General features: G+C 45.1%; 1 protein-coding gene across 2 annotated transcripts in view; it reads left to right on the top strand.

Annotated features, from left to right (window-relative positions):
* The window catches only part of PDLIM4 (PDZ and LIM domain 4), a 76,046-nt gene that overhangs the window by 45,087 nt on the left and 11,605 nt on the right, over positions 1-19,354 (top strand). For both annotated transcript variants that reach the window (XM_035105414.3, XM_088661885.1), the window contains exons 4-5: positions 12,928-13,106; positions 14,565-14,722. In XM_035105414.3, coding sequence (XP_034961305.3) covers positions 12,928-13,106; positions 14,565-14,722 — 337 coding nt within the window. The remainder of the gene's footprint in view (positions 1-12,927; positions 13,107-14,564; positions 14,723-19,354) is intronic.

Raw genomic sequence — 19,354 nt, 5'->3', positions numbered from 1 at the left:
TGCACTTCTGTGAGTCCGATCCAGAAGCACTGACCGCAACCAATGGGGAACAAATGGCCATGGAAGAAGGTGGATCCAGAGGAGATTTGGGGTTAAATCCTGGAAGCTGGGGGGGGGGGAGGTTGCGACAGGCCCGCCGCACTCACTGCCTCCCCCACGCTGGGAGGCCTTGGGGCTCCGCCTTGGCTGAGCCATCGCCACGCAGAGAGCCACAGGGCTGGGAAGGGGAGAGCGCAGCCTGCGGAGAGGCCCGGTGTCCTGGCTGCTCTGTCATTTTAAGAGAGAGGAAAACCCATGGAGTTGGCAGAAGGACAGCCCCCGTCGGCGGCGCCAGGCACACCTCATGGCTCTCCCCCCCCCCCGCGGAGCCAGCAGGGAGAGCCCCGCTCCTGCAGTCCGGAGCCCTCCCGCCGGCAGCGGAGGCCAGATGGGCGTCATGGAGCCAGCGGGGAGAGCCCCAGACTGCGGGAAAGCATCTGAGCCTTCCCGCCAACAGGGATGACCCTGGCGCTGCATTTCATTGATAGAGCTGCTGCCATGTGGCGTCGCCTCTACCAATGAAACGCAGCGCCGGGATGAGGGATGACCCTGGCGCTGCAGAGCGGAACAGGGTCCTAGTGCCCCTGCTCCGCTTGCTTACCTCCCTGCTCTCCCCTGAGCGGCGCAGCTGGCGGGTGTGCAGGAGGAGGGAAAACGGAGGCCGCCGCGCAGCTCCCCCACTTGCTGGGGTGCCCCTGAGCGTCCCCTAAGCGCCCAGCGCCCTGGCGCACCACACCACTAGACCCAATGGGCAAGACGGGCCTGAATGTAAACATCACTATTTATTTCTTTGTTTCCAAAGTATTAGTTTCCTTGGTCATCTTTCAAAGATTTTGTAGATGTTCCTATCAAGTATGGCAGCCAAAAATGTTTACAAAAGTTGCATGAAAGGTGCAGGCAACTCTTGTGAATAATTATTTTTCTACTAGAAAGTGCATTCAAAATAAGACTGATTTATCATACACAATTCACACTCAGATGTTTCATACATTGTAGCAGCTTCAAAGTTATTGAAAAAATGGGCATACTGTGTTGCCACGACCATTTCAGCATATGGAAATAGTGGGGAGGGGGAGCACAGCACCAGTGGAATTCCAGTTTCACCTACCCATGACAAGACAATTGCATACATGTGTTTGCAAGATGCTGAATTCAATCCAGATCAGCTTTTGTCATGCCACCACACATATTTCATTACCCTTGTGCTGGCAGGCCGAGGGCCAACTCATGCTCAGTTCCATGAGGGCGGCAGTGTGCATGTGGCTGCCTTGCCACAAGCTGAACAAGGATGAAAATCACATAGTGAATGTAATTCTCAGAACAGGCAGTATCTCAACTTAAGCAAAAGTGAAGACAGTCCTTATTTATGTAAAGCACGGCATCTTTTGGGGGAAAAATATTGAGATTAGCTAGTTTCATTATGCTTCCACTTTCATGATGTATATGAAGACTGATCTCCTGACACAGCTTCCTCTCAAACTTTTACTTGACTTGCTAATATCCTGCTAACGTGCAAGTATGCAGAAACCACTTTTGTTATAATCAAGCTGCTGAACAACACACATAAGGATTGCATTGCAGATTTCAGTTTCATGGGTAAAACCACAGATCACTGAAAAATGTATTTCATAACTTTCACACCAGCCTAAACAGGGAAATCCCAGCATCCCAAATCAAATTCTTCAGCCAGGACTTAACTCACTCTGTTTATATATTCTTACTACAAAATGTAAGCCTGATGCATCTGGTTTTGCCATTCAAGGTCCTATAAATGTATTTTGAAGCTCTTTCAGCTATGAATGTTTTGATGTGGATATATCTGGAGCAGTTCAGTTTTCCATGTCCCCCCACCCCCAATAGCCCAATACATTTTGCTGCCTGAGGCAGATCAGTAAATTGCTTCCTACCCCCACAAAAGTCAAGGTGCAGAGTTGCCAAGGCAAATCAAGTTATTTTAACACCGGAGGCTAAACACCCCAGTGTTTTTTCCCTTTCCCTGGCAGCAGAAGCACAAAAGTAATAAATAAAATAAGTAGCCTGCTGAAAAAATCGGTTGCCTCACTCTGTCTAATGGCAGGGCTGGTATAACAACATTCTTCCTAACCCCATCAGCTTATTTTAACAGTAATATTTTTAGATGATCTGTGAGCAATTTTTTCTCCTATGTCCTGTCATATGGAAAAACGGAAGCTTTTCTGATGTTCAGGCCATCAATTTTCTTTTTCATTTCAGAATTCATTAGGCTGGGAACACCTAAACAATTCTGATGGAGTAATGTTCACTGATGGCCAGGCCATTAAATTTTTGTTTCTCTCCCGACTTGTGTTCACTACCAGCTGGTATTCAGAGGCACACTGCCCCTGCTGCTGGTGACAGTACACCGCCACCATGACTAGTAACCATAGATAGCCTCAGCCTCCATGAATTGATTCAATCCTCTTTTAGGGCTATCACTACCTTTAGAAAGGGACGCGGGTGGCACTGTGGTCTAAACCACAGAGCCTAGGGCTTGCCGATCAGAAGGTTGGCTGCTCGAATCCCCGCGACATGGTGAGCTCCCGTTGCTCAGTCCCTGCTCCTGCCAACCTAGCAGTTCGATTCGAAAGCACGTCAAAGTGCAAGCAGATAAATAGGTACCACTCTGGCGGGAAGGTAAACAGCATTTCCATGTGCTGCTCTGGTTCGCCAGAAGCGGCTTAGTCATGCTAGCCACATGACCCAGAAACTTTATGCATGAGCGCCGCAACCCCAGAGTCATCTGCGACTGGACCTAACGGTCAGGGGTCCCTTTACCTTTACCTTTACCTTTACCTTTGGAATAGAATATTGAAGTCCGATAGGAAGTATAGATGGGAAAAGGAAGCCAATCTTCATTTTGTATTACTGGATTTGTTATATTGCACTTGAATATGCACAGTAACGTATAATAAAGAAGTATGATAGGGTAAAGGGAAATGATATTACAATTGGGATAGTACTTTTGGTGGAAGAATATACAAAATAAGAATCTGGATTTTGGATTCTAACTCCCACCAGCCCTAGCTGCCATAGGCAAAGGTTGGGGTGATGGTAGTCCAGCAACATTTGGAGGGCCACAGTTCCCTACCCCTGATGTAGAGAGAAAGCCTCTACATCAGAACAGTCTCCATATTAGAAGATTAAATTTTAGAGCCACTCAGTTTAAGCTTTGCCTTCTGGGTACAGTTGCTTTTACCTACAGTATTTACATTTCAGCTGTTTTGGACGTAATTCCTTTTGGAAAATCCTACAGCTGAAGTACACTTATTTCAAGAGGCAAGAAGAAAAAGTTCTCTAAACCATATAGAAGCGGCTTTTCTCTTGGTTACTTTTTCCTTTCTGTTTTAGGAATCAAACGCTGCTGCAATTTGGGGGCATTTTTCGTTGTGTGTGCGCCTGAGGGAAAGCTTGTAAGGTTTCAGTTCATCAGTGCAGAAGCATGGGGGAGTGTATATCATTTCAGTCCCTGCTCACATCATCGTTTCCTTTCCCAGGTTTTGTCTCTTATAAGGATTTATTTTTTTCTGAACAGAATATGCACAGTTAATTCCCTGCAGGAGAATTAAATTGCACTAAGTCTTTATGAGCTAGGGTTTTGGAGCTGATTTCAAGTACTGCTATTCAAAATTGCTCTTAACCAGAGGTTCAAGGAGCAACCCTGGGAGGGAGAAGGAGTTTCCAAGCACTGCCCATTGGCTGGTGGGTGGTGGGAACATGTCTTGCTACAGCAAAGAAACAACTGTGAGCTCAATTTATGATCAGGAGGTCCTGCAAGTTCCTTTGAAGCCCGGCCCTTATCTGCCTGTATGGTGAACAGGCATGGATTGCCAAACATGGCCTTGCTGGCAAAATGGGGCGGCCAAGCAGACTAAGTTTGCAGGTTCTCCAGCCTTGGTATAATGTTAAGACACATGTTAGCAACATGGCCGCAGGATGAGTTATAGCTGACAGGGAACTCAAGGGAAGGTAGAATGGAGGCAGATGCTTAAAGCAAGAATGCAGGTGGGTCAGTGGGCAAAAAGAATGGAATGTGCACACCATTTGTGCAAGGTCTACAATGGTATAGTCACACCACCAAGTAGCTAAGTTTGAATCCTCATCAGACCTCATCTCCACCCAAGCAAGTGACTGCCAAAGGTCCTCCCATCCTATCTGCTAGCTATATGTGTATTGATAGAGATTTGTTGTTGTTGTTGTTGTTGTTGTTTAGTCGTTTAGTCGTGTCCGACTCTTCGTGACCCCATGGACCATAGCACGCCAGGCACTCCTGTCTTGCACTGCCTCCCGCAGTTTGGTCAAACTCATGTTCGTAGCTTCGAGAACACTGTCCAACCATCTTGTCCTCTGTCGTCCCCTTCTCCTAGTGCCCTCAATCTTTCCCAACATCAGGGTCTTTTCCAAGGATTCTTCTCTTCTCATGAGGTGGCCAAAGTATTGGAGCCTCAGCTTCACGATCCGTCCTCCCAGGGAGCACTCAGGGCTGATTTCCTTAAGAATGGATAGGTTTGATCTTCTTGCAGTCCATGGGACTCTCAAGAGTCTCCTCCAGCACCATAGAGATTTAGGATGGCAAAAAAGCAAAGTGCTACTTATTCCAAATATTTTAGGAAAAAGTTATCTGATTAAAAAGCCTTCCAAGCAAGGAGAACACATGCCAAATAGCACCGAAATAGTTCATAAACATGGTGAGATACAATGCTGGCACCCTCCACATCTCATTGTTAGTAATTTAACTAGGAAGACAGAGTAGCTCTGAATGCCAAGAAAAGGATTTCTAATGCAAATCCCTGACTTAAGATCTTTTGAAATTTTGAATCCAGCAGGATTCCCCCTAGGCAGACAGTCTTTCGGTCTCAGGCTCTCGATGTCAGATATTTTTAAACCTTAATATGTTTTGTATTTGTGTTGATTCCACATAAATAAGTCTATAAAACATGACAAATACTCCATTCTCAAAATGTGTATGAGAGAATACTTTTCTACTCCTTTTCCAAATTCCTTGCTGATGACACCACCACCCCTAAATTATGGAACTCAGATATTAATTAAAACTGCCTTGCTTGGTGTAAATGCTTTGCTTAAAGATTAGATTTCATATGTTAATTAGGAATCATAGGTGTTATATATATTTGCTTCATTCGTTCAACTAGGTCAGAGGTCATTGTAAAACCTTAAATATTCTAATAAAAAGCCAAACACGCATTCCTCTTGGATATGTGTTTCAGAATGTACCAGTAATAAGAGCCAGATTATATTCTCTCCTTCAACATTTTAACCCTCTCCTGCCCCACTTACTGTAATTATTTTGGTGTATTTTTCTATTACTTGGCCTATACCTTCTGCTAAAATGGATGAATATGAAGATGCTAGGCACTAGGCACCTCAGCAGAGTGCTGAAGTTGAATACTTACAGAATAGTAAAATAGTCTGCGGCTAATTTTAAAATTCAGAACATAAAAATATGTCACCTCTCTGAAAAGTAAAATAAGACCATTCTGAGCACTTGTACAGCAACACTATTTGTCTCTTCATTTGAGACCTTCCATTTGCCTCAGAAATGAGGTACTTTTTTGTTGAGCCACCATTTGAGAAAGCTTTATGTTAACAAATAAAATTCTGGAGACTAAATGGTGCTACTAGAGCCAAAGTTCCTTTCTGGTTATTTGATTTTTCCATTGATCATATGCAAAAACACATTTTGAATACACATTATTCAAGCTTTAGATTCTAAACATTCTGGGAGACACAGCTGCTCTTATAGCTGTTCTTTTTGTGAATGTCTGCATATGAGATACCGGTGCCACATAGAATGAGAAACTGACTCTCCAGAATTGCCATTTTGGCTGGATCTGTGTGATTTTCAGAGGGTGTGTTTCTTCATGTTGGGGGGGGAGTTGAGAGAGGAGGGAGATTCCATGACTATAAACACTGAAAAGAACAGAATTCCCAGCCACCTCCTGTATAATCTGATTTGCCTTTTATATGTGGTTAACTCATCTCATATGTGCTAGATTACCGAAAGAAGCTTCCAAAGCCTTTGTTTGCTCTTACATTTACTAGCTAAACTGGTTTGATTCAGATTCAGCTGACCTTTTAACGAGTAATCAACACAATGAATGGTATTTCAGTTGACATTATGTACACCTGCAGAAACCGCTGCTGCTGAAAGACTACTAAGAAGTAGTCTTGATCTATTTATTTGTTTATATGCAATATAAATACACAAATATATTTAGTATATTCTCTTTCACTCACAAATTACTTCTGCAGAATTAAATGTTTTACTGGTGTAGCTCAATCCTATGCATGTCAACACAGAATGAATAGCCTTTTCAGATAATTGAACATTCATTCTGACTCATTTATAAAAAACATTGTGTATAGTTTATACAGCATTGCTCTTTGTTGAACATTCATCCTGATTTGTAGGCAGGGAGGTTACTGGACATTGCTTGACATTGTTGCTATCTCATACATTCCATTACAGCTTCCTGTTCCGTTTCGGTTTGTTTGTTTTTAATTCGTTCGTTGTGCAAAAGCACCAAATTCACTTTAGTGGTGCATCCTAAATTTGCTGGTATGCAATTGAATCAAACCCACAAATCATGACTGTCTGGAAATGGCCTAAGTCCAATTAAATGTAAGTGAGCATAGAATTGCGGTCCAAAGACACAAAGAATAGGCTTCTGGCATTCACCCATATTTTTGAACCTTTTGAAACATCCCCTGCATTAAAGTTGATTGATTGAAAACAATTGATTCATTGTTTTCTTTCTTTCCTGAAAGTTTTTGTAATGTGATGTCAGATGACCTCACTAACTCTAATAGGAAAGGAAATTGCATGTATACACCCAAAGCCTTTTTCAGTTCAAACAGAAAGGAAGCCAAGTAATCATGAGCCTTTTTTTCCCTTTTGGAATCCTACCACAGTTTCAAGTAAGATGCTGCTGAACATGTGTAAAATGTGCAGAACATAGACCTTAATGAATGGATTTATTGGAAGGAAATCCAGTAGCTTTGAATGTGCCAGGCAATAGAGTACCTCTCCAGAGATAGCACTTAAGTCAGCTTCTGATACAAGTACCTGCTTGCTGCTAGTGTTGCTATTACTATAAAATGCATATACCGGTACTTCGTGCACAGTCAAAGACAGTAGATGCACATTTTTTTGTAGTCCCTGCTTTCTATAACTTTTAACAAAACCTTAAAAAAAAACACCTCCAGGATATACAGGCTTTAGCAGCTGTATGTAAACTTGTATTGTGAGTGATCAATAAATCATAGCATATATCTTAAAAAAAGAAAACTGTGAACAAGCTTAAATGTTGCTTAAGGAGAAAACAATGACTGATACAATATGTGGGACAAACTGTAAGCAGCAGTGGTAAAACTGATTTCTTAAAAAACATGTTTTGGTTGCTCTGGAACAGTTAGTTTGGTAAACTGGCACAATCTACCCATAAGCTGGTGTGGAGGAATCTATTTTCCTATAAACATTCTCAGTGTCTTTGTTTGCATGTTTAGACCTTTAAACCTCCCCCTTAAATAAATTCACACAAGACTCAAATTTTTGGTTTGGTTTTTGGCAGAATTTAGGCCACAACTTTATTGATTACAAGAAGTGAGTGGTTGCATAGGCTCTGCTTTGACCCAGGGCACTACCATAGGTCAGCCTAGGGTGAACACCTGGAATGGCAGAAAGCCTGGGACATGCTATGTCCACCACCCAGATGTCCCCCTGGACTCAGGCATGGGCACAACCCCTCGCAGGGTTGACCAAACCATTGAGTCCCTGGATTCCTTTAATGGAATACCCTTCACATAGGGATGGCGAGAGTGTTCCCTCATCCCTATCTCCTGAACCACAGCCTATCCGCAACCTTACAAGTTGTGACAATTTGCTATGCGGCAGGCAAAACCCAAATGGCACCAGCCAATCAGCCAAGTGGGGAAAATTCCTGCCGTGCCCCTGTCCCAACAACGGATGACACATGACAGCATAGCAAGGTCAAGCGCTCCAGCCCTAAATATAGGGAGAGGTGGGCAGGTGTTCTGATGCACTGACCAAAAGAGAAAGCTCAGGGTCACATGCATTGGCATATATAGGCCCCTTGATCCATTTGGCTAGTGTCCCATTGGTCAGATTAAACCCAACATCTAGGGACCTACCAATCGGGTGTTGTGGCTAGCCATACATACCCACCCACAACACAAGGGGTTGGTTGCCAGGTCTCACCACAACACGTGCCCTCTTTGAGGAAGGACACGATTTGTCTTCCTACACAGAGTAGTTTATACCTCTGGAGGTAAAGAAGTATGTGACTGTTTCTCAAATAAAGGGGAGACAAAAATGATGTGTAAAGGCAAAATAAAAAAAAATCCTTCAGTAGCACCTTAAAGACCAACTAAGTTTTTATTTTGGTATGAGCTTTCGTGTGCATGCACACTTCGTCAGATGTGTAAAGGGTTAGCCTAGAGCTGTCTAGTGATGAAACATGAGAGCTAGTAGTGCTCATTTAATTCATTTGAAACACTATGAAATAACAATTGCGTGTTGCATTCATACGGGAAACTTCACTACCTCAGGAACATTGCAATTGAAACCACAACTTTTAACTCTTGATTCTGCAGTAAGTTTACCTTTTAGCACAGATAACTACCATTTTATTTTCATTCATTCATAGATACGGTAGGATAGACAGATAAAACTGCCAGTATCTCACACATTTGTCCCAGTGCAGACTTTCCACTTCATATGTCTGACTGGCGAGGAAGTTTTTCAGGTGACACTGACAGGTGGAGAAATTTGGTGCCAGCCTTTTCCCAACTGGGTGGGATCCAACTGCAGAGAAGAACTTCTGGCAGGTCACAGGTCCTCTGGCGTCATTCAAAGATGCTATTAACCAGAGGCACAGAACCTCTGACCCATATCCAAGGCAAACATGCCTCCTAGAAAGGGTCATCAAATGCTTATGGACAACCACAACTCTTCCCCTGCCCCAGTGCTCTGGGCAATGCTGGTGCTGTAACGAGTACCCCAAGGGCAACAGCGGGGGTCAGATTAACTCTCCCACTAGCCCAGGTCTCTGTGTGGAACACCAAGTCCACCTCTTTATCATAATTTTTTTTTTGAATGAATTTTGATTTATTGCAGACAGGCTTGGCATTCAGCAACAGCTCCACCAGGTCAGAGGGTGACTGGCATGGCAATTTGGATCCTGAAAGCAAACAGCCAATACCATGACATATTAATACTTTTAAGAAGAACAGTTCCCATGTGTGTATGAAGCATTCAGTAGCTTCATTAAATATGTGTGTGTTATAAGATGTCCATTCCTTTTGAGGTTAAATGTGAACAAGGCTTTAGTAGATCTCCTGACTATAGCTTGCTTTTACCACAGCAGTAATACATATGTAAGGTACTGTAAGTATTATTGTTCCTGGAAAGTGTATTACCTGAGCTCCTCAGCACTCCTGTGTGTGACAAACACACACATTTCTCTAGCAGGATGTGGTGGGTTGACCTCTCTGTGTGCAAAAAGATTAATTTTAACTTGAAGAATGACATTGCTAAATTTCTTCTCAAAAGCATAAAAACAAAATAAATCGAGGCCAAAAAAGAAGAAGATTTTTTTTAAAAAAAAAAGGAAAAGGAAAATGCACTAGAAATTTTATACAAGTCAGATCTGTTAGTCTCCAGACTGAGGAAATGTCTGTAATTTTAAACTTTGAAAACAAGAGAAGAATACATCAAGATTAGCATTTCCAAGTACCTAGGGCCAGTAACCCAATACATTGCAGCTACTTCATGCAAGAAGCAAGTCAGGAAGGAGAATAGGCAAAAGGCAAGGATGAGAAAACCTGCAGGGTGTCCCATTTCTGTCACATGGTTCCCTGGATATTTCGAAAGCCATTGTTTTCTTATTATCAGGTGCCTGCTATTTATTTACAGTGGTACCTCGGGTTAAGAACTTAATTCATTCTGGAGGTCCATTCTTAACCTGAAACTGTTCTTAACCTGAAGCACCACTTTAGCTAATGGGGCCTCCTGCTGCTGCCGTGCCGCCAGAGCACGATTTCTGTTCTCATCCTGAAGCAAAGTTCTTAACCTGAGGTACTACTTCTGGGTTAGCAGAGTCTGTAACCTGAAGCGTCTGTAACCCGAGGTACCACTGTATTACCCATCCTTCACCATTAAGGTCCCAGGGTGGGTTACAGCCTTAAAAACAATTGAAAACAACTTATACTAATAAAATTAAATAAATTTATTTTAAAGTTAAATTAATCCCAAACCTTGGATTATCAGGGACTCTCACCCCGAGGGTGTTTGCTTATGATGATGACAAAGAAAAACTGAAGACAAAGATGCTGAATGTTGGCTGTGTAGTCAAAAAATGTTAACTTTCGTTTGAGAAGCCAAGTATCTGGCAAAGCTATTACAGTTATAAAAGTGCTGCGTACTAGTTGACATGACTCAGCAGGAAATACGATAAAACATAAGAAAGGTTTTCTTCTGGGGGAATAAATCTAGTTTATAATGGTCAGTGAAGACAAAATGAATCATAAAAGAGACTCATGAAGTCTACTTTAGTAACCAGTATAATGAGGGGTAAGGGGTAACCAGTCTAGACTCCTAGGCAAATTGCCATGTACCAAACGTGATATCCCAAACATTTTAAAAACATAGATTTCTGAGTTGGTCTTGTACAAAGCTTTGTATTTAGGCATGACCAAAAGCCATTTTTTCTGCATCTTTCCATTCCCCTTTCCTGCTCCTCTGCTATATTACAGGGGCAAGGAACAGGAAACACATGCAGACAAAGTTAAGTCGAAAGAGAGCCACGGGGAGTGGGAAAATCTCGATGGGTTTGGAAGCTGGAACACATGGGGGAGAAAACATGAAGAAACTGGACACTTCCAATGGAAGGGACAAAAGTTGATATTGAAACTGATAGCTCCAAGTCTGGCAGATAAATATGAAATCATATCAGTTCTCATAAACCAGTTCTCATAATTGCTCTTCCCACCACCTTTCTACAAAGTTAGTACCATTGAGCATACAGTAGTAGTAAAACTAAGACGTTTTATGTGATTGCTTATGATGGCTATTTGGTAATGGGAACAAAATTAATTTATCAATCTTGAACTTTGAAAATAATAAATCCTGCTCTTTGGCCAACAAGGCTCCCCGAGAGGCTCACATAAGATCAATAAACATAATAACAAATCATTGAACCATACAAACTGTTATGTATTCAGTGGTTTGTGACTTCAGAAACTGCACGTTGTCTTTAAATAACCTACCGTATATACTCGAGTATAAGCCAACCCGAATATAAGCCGAGGCACCTAATTTTACCACAAGAAAACTGGGAAAACTTATTGATTCGAGTATTAGCCGAGGGTGGGAAATGAAGCAGCTACTGGTAAATTTCAAAAATAAAAATAAATACTACCCTATGTCTTTCCCAGCTGTTGGCAGCGGGGTGGGGGGGAGAAGCGGCAAGGAAGGATCCCTTCCTCGCCACTTCTCCCTCCCCGCCACCTCGCACAGAGCAGGCATAGGACAGAGGTTCGGAGAGTCGCAGCACAGCGCTTCTCTGAACCCCCGATCCTGTGCCTTTCTCTGCCCCCGCCCGCCTCACTCGAATATAAGCCGAGGGCAGCTTTTTCAGCACATTTTGGGTGTTGAAAAAGTAGGCTTATACTCTGTATATATGGTATTTAAAGAGGTGGCAATGATAATACTTCCCTTTGCTTGCTGCTGTTGGTCCTGAAGGTGTCTGTGGTGGCCAAAGCTCTTTCAGCTGAGCCCCAAACCAATGGACAAGAAAGTTGCTTTTAAGAATGGCTTTTACAGTATGCTTCCTTTTTCATAGTTTCACAATGAGCAGGGTACGCTCCAAGAAATAGAGGAATTGTGTGATACCACACTGTGCTACTTTTACATGAGAGAATAGATATTTTGAGCTCCTCACTTTAATCCTGATTGTGTACTTTTTAAGAATGGCTGAAAACACAGCTACTCTGTTTTATGAGCTATAGTTAACGAAGTATTTTTAAGCTTGTATTCTAAGTTCTGATTGCAACCATAAACACCTGAACCACTGAACGATGCCCACTCTGTTACCCCTTTTGCTGTTTATCTTTTGCTTGCAGTATACTAAAATCTTTTGCTTGTAGTATTTTTTTCTTATTTGCGTTAACAAGGCCTCAGAAGTTGTTTCAGAGGGGTGGATGTGGAGAACTGGCCTCTGAAACCGAGTTGAGTGGTAGAAGGAGAGGGAATTGGGACTTTCAAGGGGGAGGTTTTTATGGGAGTGATGAATTGAATAATTTCTCTTCACTCCACCCATAAAATCTGACAGGCACTAGCTAGCACTGTTCAAGAACACAATGTTTCCTCAAAATATAGTAAGATAAAATTGTCTCTCATATACATACTTAATGTCCCACATCAACAACAGCTTGTGTTGGCTTCCCAGGGTTTATGAAGCTCAGCTAATCCCACATGGGTCTGCTCACATTAATCAAGGACCAAGACACTTCTTCAGATACAGTACAAACTTGCTTTTAAAACTTGAGTATTGTGACCAAAGCCTAACTAAATGCAATACCTCAACAAAACAGCAGCAGTCATTCCACAAGAGCTACTAAATGCAACAAACATTTATTTCCTGGTCTTCTCTCTCTGTATATTCTTTATCTACCAATAGCAGGCTGCATAATACTAAAGCAGTATTGTTAGCAGTTGAGAGGCTCTACGCACAAACTACTGTTGCAGACAGACGTGGCATTTAGCAGAAGAGGTTGCTTAATATTGGTAATGGCAACTAGCGTTACAAAACCTCTGCTTCTTTCCCTGTTTAGGATAATGGACCTGTTCCAAATAGAAGATCAGCAACATTTTCGCCTGGAGGAAGTCCAACAGACAACAAACAGATATCGAACTTGCAGTACAATAACCCCACGCGGCTATATACAAACAACAACGCAGATTCCAGTTTACCATCACAGATGAGTAGTCTGCATATCACATCTTCCCACAGGTATGAGAGTCAAACAAGACATGGTGACGGAGATTACTTTTATGAATAGCTGCTGTGGGTGGGGAGAGGGCTACACTGTGGCAGGAGGGAGGTTAATCCATTCTCTCGGACTATTCTTTCAATGAAAATTGCATGCAGCCACCCCAAAGCTGCTATTTGCTTCAACTGAAAAGCATGTGAAGCAACATAGAGGATGACATGCTTACACGATAGAAATATATCAAATAATTAGGACCAAAACACTGCCACAAAAGGGACCCGTTCATGCAAAAACATGCACATTTCATTTGAAGAAAAGAGCTTATTTAATTTGCTACAACATACTGTTAAAATGGAATTTTAAAACTTTTTTTTAAAGGCTGCTTAGGGACAAATAGAGGAAATTTACACTGGAAAGACAAACGTGAGCACTAAAGAATCAACATAAAGTAGGATTGCCAACAAAACGGCTAAATCTCATGTTTAGGGGCCTTCAAATTAAATTTGCCCTAAGGCTGCTTCATGCATTTTAAGAATGAGCACAGGAAGTGGTTCAGAGATGGCAGAACATTGGAATGATCCCCCCCCTTCTCCTCCCCTGCACACCGTTCTGGGAGTTCTCCCTATCCACAAAAGCCAATTTCAGGGGGCCTGGAGGGGAAGGAGAGGTTACGTGAATTCCACCCCTAGTATTTAGCATTGTTTAAATCTTGAGGCTTTTTAATAAATATATATTATGGGTACTTTAGAAAATGTGGACTAATCCAGGAGGAAATGTGCTACAAGGAAGTATTTAAGATTTTTTTAAAGTACCCTTGAGACCATGTTTGGCAAAAAAAACATATAATGCCCTAACTGCCAGATATTTTTCAATGGTTGGGTGGCTTCCAGGTTCTTCAGTACTTTAAATTAATGCATTTTAAAAAAATGATCCATGTGTGGCATACTAATTCACAATGAATAGCAGCAGCTGGCCTGTCTGTGGTGCATATGTTCACAGGTCACTCAAGCCCCACTGCACAGGGGCAAGTAGAGTATGGCTACAAAGTTTGTCCTTCATAGTCTCTACAACAGGCATCCCCAAGCTTCGGCCCTCCAGATGTTTTGGACTACAATTCCCATCATCTCATCCCTGACCACTGGTCCTGTTAGCTAGGGATCATGGGAGTTGTAGGCCCAAAACATCTGGAGGGCCGCAGTTTGGGCATGCCTGCTCTACAATGATCTCTACATTAATAAAAAGCTAGTTCAGGAAAGGGAAGCATTGTTAACTAAATCCCCCTTAAAATAAGCATTGGGTTTGCTTATGGGTGACCTAGGGGTATTCAGTGCGCTGTTGCCTTGTGATGCAAAAAGCACTAGAAAATTTTGTTTAAATAACCCTTCAGAGTTCACAAGGGATTAACTTTTTTTCTAAAGAACTGATTTTATTTCTCTAGTGTACAACAATCCTTTGACCTTCATTTTGTATTTAAATAGCGCTGACCCTTTGAGGTCCCTACCAAGAAGCAGAAATGGAATTGACATGGACTCAGATGTGTACAAAATGCTGCAGGATTATGAAAGGCCAGTTTCAGAACCCAAGCAGTCAGGATCTTTCCGATATCTGCAAGGCATGTTGGAAGCAGGAGAAAATGGTAAGGAACACAACATGTTCATTTAAAACAAAAATTTAATATTCCCCCCCCCGTACTTTATTTTAAATTTCAAAGGTGCTTACAAGGAGTAACTGTGCCCCTGAAGGACCAGGTGTGCAGCCTGTGAGTCATTTTGGGCTCACAGCTGTCCATGGAGGCGCAGGTCAGTTCTGTATCCAGGGCAGCTGTCTACCAGCTCCATCTGGTACGCAGGCTGAGACCCTACCTGCCAGAGTGGTGCATGCTCTAGTTACCTCTCACTTGGATTACTGCAATGCACTCTATGTGGGGCTACCTTTGAAGGTGACCCGGAAACTACAACTAATCCAGAATGTGACAGCGAGACTGGTGACTGGGAGTGGCCACTGATACCATATAACATTGGTTCTGAAAGACCTTCATTGGCTCCCAGTACATTTCTGAGCACAATTCAAAGTGTTGGTGCTGACCTTTAAAGCCCTAAACAGCCTCGGCCCAGTATACCCGAAGGAGTGTTTGCACCTCCATCATTCAGCCTGGACACTGAGGTCCAGCTCCGAGGGCCTTCTGGTGGTTCCCTCCCTGCGAGAAGTGAGGTTACAGGGAACCAGGCAGAGGGCCTTCTCTGTGGTGGCACCCTCTCTGTGGAACATCACATGTCAAGGAAATAAACAACTATCTGACTTTTAGAAGACATATGAAGGCAACCCTGTATCAGGAAATTTTAAATGGCTACTATTTTACTATTTTTATGTGCAGTAAGCCACCCAGAGTGGCTGGAGTATAAATTATTATTATTATTATTATTATTATTATTATTATTATTATTATTATTATTATTTTAAAGTGGCTAAGTTACCGTAGAATTCAATGGTCTAAACCACAGAGGCTAGGGCTTGCCAATCAGAAGGTCGGTGGTTCAAATCCCCGTGACAGGGTGAGCTCCCGTTGCTCAGTCCCTGCTCCTGCCAACCTAGCAGTTTGAAAGCACACCAGTGCAAGTAGATAAATAGGTGCCACTCTGGCAGGAAGGTAAACAGTGTTTCCCTGCGTCTGGTTTGCCAGAAGCGGCTTAGTCATGCTCGCGACATGACCTGGAAGCTGCCTGCGGACAAATGCCAGCTCCCTCGGCCTATAGAGTGAGATGAGTGCCGCAACCCCAGAGTCGTCCGCAACTGGACCTAACTGTCAGGGGTACCTTTACCTTTATACAATGGTGGCTCATACAGGTGCAACAAGGATCACCTGAACATATCATTCAGACAAAAGTTCTCAGGGGGGGTGAAGGAGGAGGAGGAAGAATAGTATTTAGAACAGGAAATGTGAATTCACTGTTTACCTCTAGATGTTATTGGAGCAAACTGCTCACATGGTGCTTTCCATGGTCCTGCATTTAGGGCTTTAAAGGTCAGCACCAACACTTTGAACTGTGCTCGGAAACGTACTGGGAGCCAATGTAGATCTTTCAAGACCGGTGTTATGTGGTCTCGGCGGCCGCTCCCAGTCACCAGTCTAGCTGCTGCATTCTGGATTATTTGTAGTTTCCGAGTCACCTTCAAAGGTAGCCCCACGTAGAGCGCATTGCAGTAGTCCAAGTGAGAGATAACTAGAGCATGCACCACTCTGGCGAGACAGTCTGCAGGCAGGTAGGGTCTCAGCCTGTGTACCAGATGGAGCTGATAGAAGCTGCCCTGGATACAGAACTGACCTGCGCCTCCATGGACAGCTGTGAGTCCAATGGGGCACAGTTACCCCATTCAGGACCAGGAGTCCTCCACACATGCCCGCCTCCCGTCCCCCACAAACAGTACTTCTGTCTTGACAGGATTCAACCTCAATCTGTTAGCCGCCATCCATTTTGAGGATTAAGAAAACAACTTGGTGGCTAAGAGCAGAAAAGCAGAAATGGTGGCTGTCACAGTGGCCGGAGTGGGCTACTTCAGAGTAACGACGCTACGCAGCTCTGCATTTTATTCTTTTATTGGTGCTGCGTATTTACAGTGCTGAAGTCATTGCTATTTACACCGAGTGATGTGGTCAGTCGGTTCCAGAACCTCCGAATGGCTTTTGGCGCGTCTTTCTCCAACACAAAAGCTTTGGCAGACCCATCCTCTTTCCCCTCCTATTTCTGCGTAATTCCGGAGTTGGGGGGATGGGTCTCCCCCCCTTATTCGCCCCTTCCTGTCCCACCTGGGACCCTGGCTCCTCTACCTTGCCTGAGCCTCGGACACGACTTCCTGCTTCCCCATTGGAATCGGAACTCTCTCTGCTTTCCCCTGTGCTCGGGGATGGGCTTGAACTCAGGAGGGGAGGGACTTCGCGATATCCTCTGTCCCTCACATCCACCCCCCTCCCAAGCTCTCCTTCACCCCTCCCCAGGTCCCCCCCAGGTGTCGGTGACGACTGGAAGCCTAAGAACTCAGTGCTTTCCGAGCCCGTTGGTGTGAACACCTCCCCCCAGTCCTGCGAGCCCCCCCCTTCCGCCTGGGAGGACGGGAATCCCAAAAAGTCCGTGGCGTCAGAGCTGGTAGGGGTAAAAATGTTCTGCCAATCTGCTCCTTCCTCTGACTGGGTGGATCTCGGTGACACCCATACCTCATCCTCTGGTTCCTCAAACTCCGCTTCCCAGCGACATGGTGAACTGCTCTCCCGTGCTTCCTCCCCCTCCCCCTCCCTTTCCATGTGCCAGGGCTTGGGTCTATGGGGAAAGAGGGCGTGAAATTCTTCTACCAGGAATTCCTCTTGTATCTGAGTGGCTGGGACCCATTCATTCTGGGACGGTGGAGCATCCTCCCATGCCATGAGGTACTCCAGGCCCCCCACCCCCCTCCTTGAGTCCAGGATGGCCGTGGCCTCATTGAGTTGCTCCCTGCCTTCTCTCTCCCCCCCTCCCTCAGGGGTTTGTTCGCTGCCTCGGAGCCTGCTGCTTTCCCTGTACGGCGACAGCAGCGATCTATGAAACACTGGGTGCACCCTCATGTCCTCTGGCAGTGCCAGCCTGTATGCCACCGGGTTGACCTGTTGCGTGACCGTGAAGGGGCCCAACCTTCTGGGCGCCAGCTTTTTGCACCTCCCTCTGATGGGAAGGCCCTCCGAGGACAACCAAACTTTGTCCCCCACCCTAATGACCTCCCCCGGTCGCCTGTGGCGATCTGCCCCCTTCTTGTACGCTTCCTTGGCTCTCTCCAAGTGTTCTCTGAGCTGCTGGTGCACCGTCTCCAGTTCCTCTGCCCAATCCTCAGCCTGTGGGCCCTCCTCCTCCTCCTCCCCCTCCCTCTCTGGGAAAGATCTGAGGTCACGCCCGTAATTGGCCTTAAAGGGCGACACCCCTGTGGAGACGTGCACCGCATTGTTGTAGGCAAATTCTGCCAGTGGCAGGCGATCCACCCAGTCCGTTTGCCGCTGGCTGACGTAGCATCTCAGGTACTGCTGCAGAATGGCGTTGACCCTCTCCGCCTGTCCATTGGTCTGCGGGTGTCTAGCCGTCGACAAGCTGACCTCCACCTGCAGGAGGTTCATGAGCCGCCGCCAGAACCTGGAAACAAATTGGCGGCCACGATCCGAAATAACCCTTAAAGGTAATCCATGCAGTCTGAATACGTGATCCACAAACAGTTTGGCTGTCTCTTCTGCAGAGACCGCCCTGGCACACGGTATAAAGTGGCACATTTTGGACATGAGGTCCACCACCACCAACACTGCGGTCTTGCCCCTGGAAGAAGGCAGATCTGTGATGAAGTCCATGGACACCACTTCCCACGGCCTGTGTGGCGTGGCTAAGGGCTCCAGCAATCCCGGTGGCGCTGCTCTGACCACCTTTGCCCGCTGGCAGGTGTCACAGCCCCGTACATAGTCTCGAACATCTTCCCGCACCCCTGGCCACCAGAAGTGTCTCATGACTAGGTGAGCGGTTTTGTCCCTCCCAAAATGACCCGCCGTTGGGTTGTCGTGCATCTGCTTGAGGACCGTACGTCTAAGCTGGGTGGTGGGCAGGTACAGTGCACCCTTGTAGAAAAGCAGCCCCCTGCGTTCTGCAAAGTCTTTTGCCTGCTCCCCCCCCCTCTCAGTTCTCTGAAGATGCGGTTGGCAAAATCATCCGCTGCCGTCAGTGCTGTGAGTTCTGCCTCGCTCACCACTGCTGCTCCGCAGGACCATGCTGACGGGGGGGAAATGTGCCTGGGTGCCGGTGGCGCCTCCTCCTCCATGTACTCTGGCTTGCGGGAGAGGGCATCCGCCCTGACATTCTGCTCTCCCGGGATGTAGTGTATGGAGAAGTTGAAGTTCGAGAAGAACTCTGCCCACCGTATCTGCCGCTGGTTGAGCACCCTGGCAGTTCTCCAGAACTCCAGGTTCTTGTGGTCTGTGCACACCTGGATGGGGTGCTTGGCGCCCACCAGGAAGTGTCTCCAGTGCTGGAACGCAGCGTGGATCGCAAGAAGTTCCCGATCAAACACCGTGTAGTTTCGCTCTGGCTGGGTCAACTTCCTGGAGAAGAAGGCACAGGGTCTCCACTCTCTGTTGGCGTCCAGTTGCAACAAAATGGCGCCCACAGCTTTATCAGAAGCATCTGTCTCCACGCATAGGGGCGCGTCCTGAACCACGTGGAACAGGTTCTGGTCTGAGGCGAACACCCTCTTGAGGCTTTCGAACGCT

This window comes from Zootoca vivipara, chromosome 2 (assembly GCF_965207765.1).
Source record: "Zootoca vivipara chromosome 2, rZooViv2.hap1.1, whole genome shotgun sequence".
NCBI classification, from domain to species: domain Eukaryota; kingdom Metazoa; phylum Chordata; class Lepidosauria; order Squamata; family Lacertidae; genus Zootoca; species Zootoca vivipara.
Note: the sequence above shows the minus strand (reverse complement) of the source record. Positions and strands in the feature narration are given on the sequence as shown.